At 44.7% G+C, this 14,443-nt stretch overlaps 1 protein-coding gene across 9 annotated transcripts in view; it reads right to left on the bottom strand.

Annotated features, from left to right (window-relative positions):
• ror2 (receptor tyrosine kinase-like orphan receptor 2) overlaps positions 1-14,443 on the bottom strand; it is a 70,159-nt gene that overhangs the window by 33,020 nt on the left and 22,696 nt on the right. For all 9 annotated transcript variants that reach the window (XM_061801901.1, XM_061801899.1, XM_061801902.1 and 6 more), the window contains one exon: positions 610-681. In XM_061801901.1, the coding sequence (XP_061657885.1) occupies positions 610-681 (72 nt within the window). The remainder of the gene's footprint in view (positions 1-609; positions 682-14,443) is intronic.

The following is a 14,443-nucleotide window of genomic DNA, read 5'->3' as shown; positions in this document are numbered from 1 at the left end:
TCACACCTCGGGGCAATTTAAAGTGTCCAATTAATGTTGCGTGTTTTGGAATGTGGGATTAAACCAGAGTGCCCGGAGGAAACCCACGCAGGCACGGGGAGAACATGCAAACTCCACACAGGCGGGTCCGGGATTGAACCCGGGACCTCAGAACTGTGAGGCCAACGCTTTACAAGCTGATCCACCGTGCCACCAAGGACATGATGTTCAGAGGGTTTTATTATAAACAAAAGTTGTGCACGACAACACAGTCCAAGAAGGCAGAACACAAGAAACAATGTCCGATAACTATCAGTAGACTAAAGAGCATAACCAAAAGCGCGACTTGACTATAATGGCGCAGTGGTGGAGTAACCCTGGATGCGGGAAAGCATACTCAACGAACTGGCAAAAACCAGTGACAGAACTCCAACTTAAATACATTGTCTAAGTGCGTCATGTGACATAGCTGTGGCCGTCGACAGGTGGAAACCGCTCGGATGGGTGGCCGTGGTCCAGCCTTGCTCGTGAAAGTTACTTCCAAAGATCTCGACAATGATGAAGTCATTTTAACATTGATTTCAAATTATATGAATGAATGGCAACATAATCGCAGACTGCACATTTTACCTTCAACTGTCGGAGGAGCTCCACCCTGAGTTTCAGCCAGAACCTCTGCATCCACTGAGAGCCCAAGGTCACCTGTACAAATAGTCATAGACACAAGTATAGACACAAGTTAGACTTACTGTTTTAAATCAATCAATATCTATCCCAGTGCTTTGATTGATTGTTGGTTATTAACATGTTTTTGGTAACGTGTGTGAATTACATTTCACTGCAGATCTAAACATCGGCCGTACCTACGTAGACACCAATAAATTATATTTTATATTACTAAGTAATTTTTTTATTGTGCTTACAATTATTTTTACATTAGTGAATTCAGGGTGAAGCCCCCAAAAACTGTGGTTTCCAACAAATGTAGGCCTGTTTTTTTTTTTTTAAAAAAAAAAAACAAGTGCTTAAAGCCCCACTGACATCCCTATATAAATTGTAAAAGAGATATTGTAATGAAAAATACACATAACATTATTCACTTCAATGTCTATACGAAAAAATAAATATGAGCAGAGAGCGTGTCATCCATGCAAAGTCATCAGCAGATGTTACACCGGGACGTTTGCCATTGAAAACACGGGGTGGCACCTGCTATGGGACACGGAAGCTCTTTTAGAAGAAGAGAACATCTCAAAATCAAGTGAAGTGACCAGACCAATATTACTCTATCGTTTTGAGCCTTATTTTGATGCTTTTCAGATCCCTTCTAACTAACAACAGACACCCCAACAGTATGTGTGAGCCACCCTGGCCGAAGCCGTCCGCGGCACCAACGGGCACATCGAGACATTAAGCACCCCTAACTTACATACGCGGATCTTTTGTTATGTTCTGAGAAGATTACGCCACCCCCCCAACTATTGTTTTTTTTTCGTAGCTCTATACACACCTGTCATTTAGAACCCACAAAGCTCTCCCTTTGCACCTGTGCAATCCATTTTTCACGACAAACCAGGTCTTTTTGAAAAGTATGAAGAGTAAATCCATCCTCCCGACTGTTCCAATAATATCCGGCAATAGAGCGAGCCGACATTTTTGCTAACACGAAAGAACAAAGAACTACCTTCCAGTTCCTGCTGACGTTACGTCCTGCTTCTTCTCCAAAACAAATCCCTCGAGAGGATTTTCATGGTGGGAGTTACAAAAAGCCATATACGTCAAAATCATGGTGTGGTGAAAAAATGTTCCTTGCACCGATTTCGCCAAGCCAGATGCCTGCCCTTGTCACCACCAGCCACGCAGACCTTGGCTCAACAACCCACCAATGCACGTCAAAGACCATCAACATTTCCCTTTTCTCAATAAACTGTTCATCATAACCTCTCAGCCTCTGCCTGCTCTTGGGTCCAATCTCCATCCAAATGTGAGAATTTCATTAGTATTTTTATCTTTGTCTTTTCCTTTTGTCTTATCCTGTTAAGTATTGCCACAGCACAATATCTTTTTCCATCTAAGCCTATCTCCTGCATCTTCCTCTCTGACACTAATTGCCCTCATGTAATCCCTCACAACATCCACCAACATTCTCTTTGGTCTTCCTCTCGCTCTTTTGCTAGGCAGCTCCATCCTCAGCACACTTCGACCATACTCACTCTCTTGCCTCTGGACAGGTTCAAACATTGAAAACTTCTCTCTTGAACCTCTAACATCTAACTTTGGCTGTCTCTCTAATAAGCGAATTTCTGATCCTGTCCAACCTGCTCACTCCAAGAGAGAACCTCAACATGTTAATTTCTGCTACCCCCAGCTCTGCTTCATGTTGGCTTTTCAGTGCCACCATGTCAAATGCGTACATCATGGCTGGCCTCACCACTGTTTTATAAACTTTGCCCTTCATTGTAGCCAAGACTCTTCTGTCACAGAGCACACCAGACACCTTCCACTAGCTATTTCAACTGGCTTGAACCCATTTCTTCACTTCCTTACCACATTCTGCATTGCTCTGGATTGTTGACCTCAAGTATTTGAAGTCGTCCACCCTCGCTATCTCTTCTCCCTGTAGCCTCACTCTCCCCCCTCCACCCCTCTCATTCACGCACATATATTCTGTTTTACTTCAGCTAATCTTCATTCCTCTTCTTTCCAGTGCATGCCTCCATCTTTCTAATTGTACCTCCAACTGCTCCCTGCTTTCACTGCACACCACAATGTAATCTTTGAACATCATGGTCCAAGGGGATTCCAGTTTAACCTCAACTATTGGCCTATCCATTTCCATAGCAAACAGGATGGGACTCAGAGCTGATCCCTGATGCAGTCCCACCTCAACCTTAAATTCCTCTGTCACACCTATAGCACACCTCACCACTGTTCTCCTGCCCTCATACATGTTCTGTACTATTTTAACATATTTCTCCACCACACCAGACTTACCCAGTCAGTACAACAGTTTCTCTCTTGATACTCTGTCATCAGCTTTTTCTAGATCCACAAAGACACAATGTAGCTCCTTCTGACCTTCTCTGTACTTTTCTACTAACATCCTCAAGGCAAATAATGCATCTATTCCCACAGTTCTGCAAATCGCCTTTGTTCTTAAAAATGGGAACTACCACACTTTTCCTCTCTTCTTCAAGCATCTTCTCGCCTCGCGGTTGAATAACTTGGTGAAAAACTCCACAGCCACCTCTCCAAATTGCTTCCAAACTTCAACAAGTATGTTCTCAGGACTAACTGCCTTTCCATTTTTCATCATCTTGATTGCCTTTCTAACTTCTCCCTTACTAATCATTTCCACTTCCTATTCCTTCACACTTGTCTCTTCTCCTCTTCCTTCTTTCTCATTTTCTTACTTCATCAACTTCTCAAAGTATTCTTCCATCAGGCACACTACTGCCACCAGTCAACATATTCCTTCTCTATCTTTAATCACCCTTACCTGCTGCACATCTTTAACACTTCTTGGTCCTTCACACTTGCCTCTTCTACTCTTCCTTCTTTTTCATTTTCTTCATTAATCAACTTCTCTAGTATTCTTTCCATTTATTTAGAACACGACAGGCACTCGTGAACATATTTCCATCTCTATCCTGAATCACCCTGACCTGTTGTGCATCCTTCCCATCTCTATCTCTCTGTATGGCCAACGTGGAGAAATCCTTTTCTCCTTCTTTCGTGTCCAAACTGGTGTACATGTTGTCATATACCTCTTGCTTAGACTTTGCCACCACTACCTTTGCCCTACATTACATCTCAATGTATTCCTTTTGCCAATCTTGAGTCCTCTCACTGTCACACTCCTTATCTCTTTACTTGAATGACTTCCTGTATTTTGGGGTTCGACCGCCAAGTCTCCTCGCCTTTCCTACTAGAAGCACCCTATGTACTCTCCTGCCTGTCTCTCTGATCATCTTGGCTGTCGTAGTCAAGTCTTCTGGGAGCTCCTCCTCGATCGAGATCTTGTCTCACATCTTTCTGAAAGGCCCCACAACATTCTTCCTTTCTCTGTATCCACCACATGGTTCTCTTCTCGACCTTTGTCTTCATAATCTTCCTACCCATCACCAGAGTTATCCTACACACCACCAACCTATGCTGTCGAGCTACACTCTCCTCTACCACTACCTTACAATATGTAACCACCTTCAGATTACATAGTCTGCACAAAATATAATCCACCTGCGTGCTTTTACATCCGCTCTTGTGGGTCACATTATGTTTCTGCCTCTTCTGGGAAAAAAAGTGTTCACTACTACCATTTCCATCCTTTTTGCAAAGTCCACCACCATCTGTCCCTCAAACTTCCTTTCCTGGATGGTGTACTTACCCATCACTTCTTCATCGTCCCTGCTTCCTTCACAAACATGTCCATTATAATATGCAACAATCACGTGGGATTCTCAGAACTACTTAACCTACTTCCTTCCAGAATTTCTCTTTCAAGTCTAGGTTATATCCTACCTGTGGGGCATAGCTGTTAATCACATTATACATAACACTCTCAATTTCAAATTTCACCCCCATTACTCGATCTAATACTCTATTCATCTCCAAGATATTCTTAGCCAACTCTTCCTTTAAAATAACCACTACTCCATTTGTTTTACCATCTACTCCATGGTAAAATAATTTAAACCCTGCCACTAAACTTCTAGCCTTACTACCCTTTCCACCTGCTCTCTTGGATGCACAACAAATCAACTTTTCTCCAAGTCATCATGTCAACCAACTCCGGAGCTTTTCCTGTCATAGTCCCTCCACTCAGTTGTAGCCTTTGTGCATTCCTCGTCTTCTGTCGACGAATTCACTTTCCTCCTCTTCTTTGTCTTCGACCAACAGTAGCTGAATTTCTACCAACGCCCTACAGGTTAACAGTGCCGGGGGGCATTGTTTCCTTGGGCCACGTCTGATCTGGTATGGTATTCTTTTGATGAACGCCCATGTTTGTTTGGCACACTTTTACACCAGAATGACTTTCCTGACGCAACCCTCCGCATTTATCCAGCCTTGGGCCTCCAGATTGCATTGGCTCGCGCCCCCATAAGGATGCATTTTGTATATGTATATCTCCATTCATCCATTTTCTTACCCGCTTATCCTCACAAAGGTTGCGGGGAGTGCTGGAGCCTATCCAATTACACCTAGGGGCAATTTAGAGAGTCAGGCTTGGGCCCTATACGTTGGGGTTCACCCCGGTGAATGAGAGGGTAGTGAAGTGTGTGTTCTGCTCAGATTTAGTCATGACTATAACTCATGTTTGAAGCATGCCAACTCATCAGTTAACCTGAAGTGAACCTTGCTGAAATGTTTACTAGAGACCAGGACGTAGGAATGTGCCAGTTATTACCAGATAGAATTGGTTTAGTCATTATGATGCAGATATTTTGTGATACTCTTTATTTTATGATGCAATTCTCTTGTGATGTTCTTTATTTTCCTTTCATACTTTTGTGATGTGGACCCTTTTGATAGTATAAGAATGCTGCAAGTCCTCTGTATTTTTGCAGTTGTCATCTGCTGCAGCCATTGTCTGTAACTCATTTGTGCCCAGAATATTCTGTAAGTAAAAGTTTCGAAGAAACTGTTCATCATCTCCAGCCTGTATTTGGATAACCAACATACTCACTACCCGAAATTAAACGAACACGTGGAGGAAATAGCGTCCTCCAACAGTAGCCTCCTTCTGCGTTCAGGTCGGGCATGGGTCCTGACTGTTATTTGGGTCTATGCACCAAACAACAGCCTTTTTGGAGTACTGAGAGAGGGTGATGGAGAGCGCTCCCTCTGGGGACCCCATCATTCTGCTGGCGGGCTTCAATGCCCACGTGGGCAATGACAGTGAGACCTGGAAGGGCGTGATTGGGATCAGAACCTGAGTGGTGTTCTGTTACTGGACTTCTGTCCTCATCACAGATTTTCCATAACGAACACCATGTTCAAGGATAGGAGTATTGCTGAGCCGGCCAACCGGAGCTGTGGCCATAAGGTGGTCACTGCCTGTTGTCGCGGCAACCCCCGAACACGTTGGTGGACACCAACGGTGAGGGATGCTGTCAAGCTGAAGAAAGAGTCCTGTCGGCCATTTTTTGCCTGTAGGACTCCAGAGGAAGCTAATAGTTACCGGCTGGCCAAGCGGAATGCAGCTTCAGTGGTCACTGAGGCAAAAACCCAGGCATGGGAGGAGTTTTATGAGGCCATGGAAAATGCCTTCAAGACAGCTTTAAGAAAATTCTGGTCCAAGCAGTGCACCGTCAATACAGTGTATAGTGGGGATGGGGCACTGCTGACCTCAACTCGGGATGTTGTGAGTCAGTGGGGAGAATATTTCGAAGACCTCCTCATTTCCACCACAATGCCTTGCCATGAGGAAGCTGGTTCTGGGTGCTCTGAGGCGGGCTGTTTTTATCTCTGGGATTGAAGTCACCGAGGTGATTAAAAAGTTCCTTGGTGGCAGGGCCCCGGGGGTGGATGAGATCTGCCCGGAGATCCTTAAGTCTCTGAATGTTGTGGGGATGTTCTGGTTGACACGCCTCTGCAACATCACGTGGACATCGGGGACAGTGCCTCTGAATTGGCAGACTGGGATGGTGGTTACACTCTTTTAAGAAGGGGGACCGGAGGGTGTGTTCCAACTATAGGGGGATCACACTCCTCAGCCTCCCTGGTAAGGTCTATACAGAGGTGCTAGAGAGGAGGGTCTATCGGGGAGTCCAGTCTCAGATTCAGGAGGCGCAATGTGGTTTTTGTCCTGGCCGTGGAACAGTGGACCAGGTCTACACTCTCAGGATCCTCGAGGGTGCGTGGGAGTTCGCCCAACCACTCTACATGTGCTTTATGGACTTGGAGAATTGTTCGACCGTGTCCCTCGGGGAGTCCTGTGGGGAGTTTTTCGGGAGTATGGGGAAACGAACCACCCCATACGGGCTGTTCGCCCCCCGTATGACCGGTGTCAGAGTCTGGTCCACATTGTCGGCAATAAGTCGGACTCATTTCCGGGGAGAGTTGGACTCTGCCAAGGCTGCCCTTTGTCACCGATTTTGTTCAGAACTTTTATGGACAGACAAAGACAAAATCTCTTGGCGCAACTGAGGCATAGAGGGTGTCCGGTTGGGTGGCCTCAGCATGGCATCTCTGCTCTTTCCAAATGATGTGGTTGACGTCATCAAGCAGTGATTTCCAACATTCACTGGAGCGGCTCAAGGCAGTGTGAAGCGACTGGGACGAGAATCAGTATCTCCAAATCTAAGACCATGCTCCATCGTTGGAAAAGGGTGGCAAGCCCTCTCTGGGTCGGGGATGAGATCCTGCCCCAAGTAGAGGAGTTCAAGTGTCTTGGGGTCTTGTTCACGAGTGAAGGAAGAATGGAGCGGGAGATCGACAGGCGGTTCGGTGCAGTGTCTGCAGTGATGCAGACTTTGTATTGATCTGCTGTGGTAAAGAGGGAGATAAGTCGAAAGGCGAAGCTCTCAATTTACTAGTCAATCTACGTGTGTGTGCTGTGTGTGTGGAGCAATGTCGCTCAGCCTGGCACAGCCAAAAAAGTAATGTTCATTCCCCTGCCATGAGCTCACCAGCTGTGTTAGGAGCTACAGGGGTCGGTGCCGTGTGAGTTGGGTGGTGGCCGAAGGCAGGGACCTTGGCGATCCGATCCCCTACTACAGAAGCTGGCTCTAGGGATGGGGGATGTCACCTCTGTGGCAGAGTAGGAGCATGGGCTGGTGTGTGAGGTCGAAAAGTTCTGACTAGAGATAGTCATGCTCTGCTCCACACATGCCTTGGGCTCTAGTAGCAGTCCACTTGAGAGGGGTTGGACTCTCTTCCACTCTGGAGTTGCCCATGGTGAGAGAGTTTGAGCAGTTGGTGAGAAGCGTCAATCAGGTGTAGGTATACTTATCATCCCCTGGCTAGGCGCCTGTACATTGGGGTTCATCCGCTTTTGTCTTCGGGGATGGGTCCTGACTGTTAATTGAGCCTGCGCTCCATAAAACAGTTCAGTGTACCCACACTTTTTGGAGTCCTTGGGGAAGTGCTGGAGAGCGATCCCCCGGGGTACTCCATTGTCCTGGTGGGGAATTCAGTGCTCATATTGCCAATGACAGGGTGTGATTGGGAAGAACGGCCCCCCTGATCAGGAAACAATCTTTTACTGGACTTCTATGCTCATCATGGAATGTCCATAATAAACACCACATTCAAGCTTAAGGATGTCCACATGTAGACTTGGCACCAAGACACCCTAGGTCGCAGTATGATGATCAACTTTGTGGTTGTGTGATCGGAATTGTGACCGTATGTCTTGGATACTCAGATGAACAGAGGTGAGGAACTGTCAACTTATCACCACCTGGTAGTGTGTTGGCTCCGATAGTGGAGGAAGATGCCAGTCCAATATGGTAGCTCCAAGCGTATTGTGAGGGTCTGCTGGTAATATCTCTCAGAATCTCCTCTTAGAAGGGGTTTCAACTCCTACCTCTGAAAGAACTTTGCTCATCTTCTCGTCCGAGTGAACCATGTTCTGCGCCTCTATTCCCGAGGCAGCAGACCGAAGCTGTGCCCATAAGGTGGTCAGTGCCTGTCGTAGTGCCAACCTCCAAACTCATTGGTGGACACCACTAGTGAGGGAGGCCGTCAAGTTGAAGGAGTACTATCGAGCTTTTTTGGCCTGTGTGACCCCTGAGGGAGCTGATGAATACCAGCTAGCCAAATGGAATGCAGATTTGGTGTTCACTGAATCAAAAAATTTGGGCATGTGAGGAATTCAGTGAGGCCATACAGAAAGACTTCCAGATGGCTTAGAGGAAATTCTGGTCCACCATTCGGATTCTCAGGAGGGGGAATAAATGCATAAGCAACAGTATGTATAGTGAGGATGGGGCGCTGGTGACCTTGATTCAGGACCTTGTGAGTTGGTGGGTACAATACTTCCAAGACTTCAGAACGTGTAGAAGGACCGTAGAACATGTAGAATGACCTAAACCGTGAGTAAACCCTGTTGTGGTACTCCCAAATAAATGTGAGAAACACGTTAGAATGTGTGCTCAAATAAAACAATGGGTTCTCAGACTACAACTGTATGACTTTAAAGTGGTACACATGGCTGGAAATCAAAACATTGCTGGTTCATTGTCAAGAATGGTGTCACACAGCGCACCAAAACAGAGACACAAACATGAACCAGAAGAGTATGTGGGATTCACTGCCGTTATTGCAACTCCAAAAACACTTACCACAAGAGAGGTTGAAGAAATTTATGCCACAGATTCAGAGCTAACAGAGGTGCAAAAATCACTTGAAAACAGATATTTTGAAAAATGCAGACCTTACACACCCATTGCAAATGAACTTTAAGAGGTAATCGAGTAGTATAGCCATAAAAACTCAAGAACTAAAGCACTTTCACTAGCGCATGAAGGACATTTAGAAATTGTAGGAACCAAGCAACGTCTCAGAACAAAAGTATGGTTGCCTGGCATGGACAAAGCTTCAGAAAAATACTGCAAAGCGTGTCATGGATGTCAAATAGTGGCCAAACCTAGTCCACCTCAACTACTAAGAGTTCCACCCTTACCAGAGCGACCATGTCAAGATGTCACTGTAGACATACTTGGACCGCTACCATCAAAGTACTTAATACTAGTACTAGTAGATAACTGCAGTTGCTACGATGAGTATGATGTGATGACATCTAAAACAACTGAAATAGTGATTGACTTGACTGACTGTATGTTCAGTTGACATGGGTGTTCAGTTACAATTAAGTCGGAAATGATCCGGTGTTCAAATCTGAATTGTTCAGAGAATATTGTGAAGACAATGGAATCAAACATGAGAAAACAACAACAAAATGGGCTCAAGTCAATGGAGAAGTCAAATGCCAAAACGCATCACAGATGAAAAGGATCAGGATTGCACAAGCTGAGGGATTTAAGTGGAAAAGTGAACTCAGAAAATACAGTCCTGCTTATCATAGCATTGAACATCCAACAACAGGAAAGAGTCCAGGAGAACTCCTATTTAACTGGAAAATGAGAGGAAAACTGTCAAAAACTACTGTTTTGGATGTATGCGACGGAGACGTTGAATAGAAAGGATAAGCAAAGACGTATGCAGATGAGCAAAGAAGAGCTCAGTACTCAAATGTGGACACAGGGGAGACAGTACTGGTTCTACAAGACAAAATGGACAAGTTAACAGCACTATTTAATGGAACACCACACAAGGTTGTGAGCAAAACTGGAAAACAGATTGTCACCAACTGTGGGCCGTTATCACCAGAACACAACACACGTAAAGAAATATGTGATCAATGACCACGTTGCGCCCACAGCTCCAGTCGGCCGCCTCAGCAATGGAGGCGCATAACATCATCCACTTGGACTCAATGTACCCCGCCTCCCACGGAACATAAGTAAAGTTCTTTCGGAGGTGGGAGTTGAAATTCCTTCTGAAAGGGGAATCTGCCAGCTGTTCCAGAAGACCCTCACAATATGTCTAGGCCTGCCACGTCAGACCGGCATCTTCCCCCGCAACCGGAGCCAACTCACCACCAGGTGGTGATCAATGACAACTCTGCCCCTCTCTTCACCTTAGTGTCCAAGACATGTGGTCGCAAGTCCGATGACACTATCATAGTCAATCATCAAACTGCGACCTATGGTGTCCTGGTGCCAAGTGCACGTGGACACCCTTTTTCCTGAACATGGTGCTCGTTATGGACAATCGGTAATGAGCCAAGAAGTCCAATAACAGAACACAACTTGGGTTCTGATTGGGGTGTTCACTCTTCCGAATCACGTCCCTCCAGGTCTCACTGTCATTGACAATGTGGTCATTCAAGCTGAATGATGGAGACCTCAGATGGAGAGGGAGCGCTCTCCAGCACTCCCCCTCTAAGGACTCCAAAATGTTGGGTACTCTGAATTGCTGTTTGGTGCAAAGGCGCAAACAACAGTTAGAACCTCTCCTTCCACCTTCGGTACGTTGGGTGGAGTCCTTGGACCCCAACGTACAGGTGCCAATCCGGGGGGCAATAAGTATATCCACACTTGCTTGGTGCCTCTCACCGTCGGCAACTCATGAGTGGAACAGAGTCCAACCCCTCTCAACAGGACAGGTACCAGAGCCCAAGCGGTGCATAGAGTATATATCTAGTCTATCTATATCTAGTCAAAACGTCTTGACCTAACGCACCAGCTCGGGCTCCTTCCCTGCCAGAGAGGTGACATTCCATGTCCCTAGAAGTAGTTTCTGTCGCCAAGGATTGGATCGCTAAGGTCCCCACCTTCGGTTACCACCCAGTTCGCATTGCAAATGACCCCTATGGTCCCTCTCACACGTGGTGAGTCCATGGGAAGGGGAACCCCTATTACCCTTTTGGGCTGTGCCCGACCGAGCCCCATGGGTGCAGGCCCGGCCACCAGGTGCTTGTCTTCGAGGCCCACCTCCAGGCCTGGCTCCAGAGGGGGCCCCCAGAAACCAAGATCCAATATTTGTTTTTGTCATAGGGATTATGAAGTCGTACTTTTGGAAAATGATGGAAGAAACAAATGTATATACATGTATGTGAAGAAAAAACTTTTAATTGCAAGGAAAAGGGGATGTCATTTACTGATAAACGGGTTACGTGATGATGCAGAGAGTGATGAAAACAGATGTGAAAATGGTGCGTATGGTGTGTTGTTGGCCACATGTGTTCAATAACGTTACCAAAAAGACAGTGCTTCATGTCTTGATGTCTCATCTAATTGAGTACTTGGGCAAATGGTACACACTACAACCAACAAACCTGACTTTTACACGAGTTGTGTTAGGAGGAATGGGCCAGGATTCCAGCAGAGTACTGTCAAACGCTTGTGGAAGGTAACCCAAAACGTTCGACCCAAATCATGCAGTTCAAAGGATATGCTACTCAATACTAAGGAATTGTACGTAAACCTCCATCCACCCATCCATCCATCCATCCATCCATCCATCCATCCATCCATCCATATTCTTAACCGCTTGTTCTCACAAGGGTCACACTCACAATCACACCTAGAGGCAATTTAGAGTGTCCAATTAATTTTTCATGTTTTGGTATGTGGGAGGAAACCGGAGTGCCCAAAGAAAACCCACTCAGACACGGGGAGAACATGCAAACTCCATACAGGCGGGATTGGAATTGAACCAGGGACCTCAGAACTGTGAGACCAATGCTTTCTAGCAGAGCCACCATCATGGCAAATTTTGATCTTGCAAAAAAAAAAAAAATTATATATATATATATATATATATATATAAAATAAATAAATAAAAAAATAGAAATTCTCTCCTCTCTTCAACTGTATCTACTGAATATATATCTCCATCCATCCATTAATTTTCTGAGCCAATCACAGGGCACATGGAGACATAACAGTCGCACTCACAATCACACTTACTGGCAATTTAGATTCTCCAAATAACATATGTTTTTGGGGTGTGGGAGGAAACCAGAGTGCCCGGAGAAAACCCACGCAGGCACAGGGAGAATATGCATATTCCACATAGGCGGGGCTGGGATTTGAACCACGGTCCTCAGAACTGTGAGGCTAACCAATTGCTGTGCCGTGGTACTACTTAAATTGTAAACTAATATTTTTCAAACTTTAATGCTACAATGTCTTTACCAATTCAGTTTCATAATTTGCAATGTATTTTCTGAAGATGCTTAATCGGCTATTGACTGGATGATTGCAATCGACACATTGAGCACCCCTGGTATAGATGCAAGAGTGTAAGTGGTTTAATGAGTACTTGGGATTATTTATGCACTTGGATTTATGCCTTTACCGTTATGCACTTGTGTCTTTACCACTATCAAAAGAAGTGTACAGTGGAATCTCAGAGTTCGAGCGACTTGGGGGTCGTAGAAATCAGACTTCGACCCAAAAAAATCAGTGTAAAAAATGGGTTGTTGCTTGACCCAAATCTCTAAGTCCAAACATCCAAGCAAAGTTGAACTCATGTTCAACGTGTCGCAGAGTCAAGCCAATTAAATAATGAGTGGGCCAGATCTGGCCCAAGGGCCTTGAGTTTGAGAGCAGTGGTCTAAATTATCCAACTTTGAATCAACAGTTACTGCATCAGAAATGTTGAACATCTGAACATAAAGGTCAGCTACAAATTCTGTCCTCACACTTGAGTCTACAAAACTGAGGTCCATTAAGATACAAAGAAGAAGAAAGAAAATGTATTGCATTCCCACATTACTGGTTACCTTTATTGCTCAGCGTCTTTTTTTATGTTTGTCAAGTGACTGTCTGTCATCGTACCAGAGTGGCTCCAACTACCGGAGACAAATTCCGTGTGTGTTTTTGACACACTTGGCCATTGAAGATGATTCTGATTCTCAATACTTATGAAGTCTCTCTTTTAGATAAAATGTGTCCAGATGGGACACTTTTCCTTCACAAGCTAAATTGCATCTTTTTATCCAGACACAAACACTTATGTGAAAAAGGTCTTTCTAGCATACAGTGTGTAATGGCACTCTCTAGCTTATCAGACGGTTTCACTGGCAAGCAGTGGAATTTCCCCTTAACTGCTCTGATGGTATCTTCCCGCTATGTGAGTTTTAATCTACGGGGTTCTTACACAAGGGTAACTCATCCCCATGACTGAGTTAAAACAACAATAGCCATCTCTTAAAAAGCAGCCACTTCCTTTTAAACATTTGGCCATTTGGAAGCCCAAAAACAACACAATAAATGAGGCTGGGAGGAATGTGATGAGTATTTGAATTTTATTGGCTCCCTGACAAGGCTGTACACTAGGTGAGTTGTGAAGAAAGCATTTAGTCTTGTGGCACTTTTATTTATCCCAACTCTGTTTTGGTCCTGCTCTCAGTGTACAGTTTTGCTCAAAGCTACAAAGTGCACTCGCAAAATAATAACCACATTTTATTTAACCTGGTAATCATCATTTTTTTTTCAGAAATGTTAGCATTTTTTAGTTTTTAACTTTTTCGTAGGTTTCCATCAGAAACAGAGAGCTGTAATTACATTTCTGGATTTGTAAGGGTAACCACCATGAAACACTTTCAAAAGGCTGCAAAATGTGCATGGGGAAACTGAAAAAAATTTCAACACTTTCAAAGAGTGTGTGTCTTGGAAGGCAAAAAAACAAAAGCATTATTTGAGTGACCTCTGTGACATGCAAAGGAGCTTGTAGAGTCCTTTGGCTGGATAGCCACCCCCTGTGCTCATTCTATTTGGTACCATCAGATTATTACCTTTATGAACCTTTAAAAGATGGGTTAGTGGGTTAGCACTACTTTGATGAAAAAATAAGGCAATCTTTTCAAAAAAAAAAAAAAAAAAAAAAAACACAGTTTACTGAATTTTACAAGGTGGCCAAACATGCCCTTGTTCATTCCTTGCTCAGT

This window comes from Syngnathoides biaculeatus, chromosome 17, assembly GCF_019802595.1.
Source record: "Syngnathoides biaculeatus isolate LvHL_M chromosome 17, ASM1980259v1, whole genome shotgun sequence".
Taxonomy (NCBI): Eukaryota; Metazoa; Chordata; class Actinopteri; order Syngnathiformes; family Syngnathidae; genus Syngnathoides; species Syngnathoides biaculeatus.
Note: the sequence above shows the minus strand (reverse complement) of the source record. Positions and strands in the feature narration are given on the sequence as shown.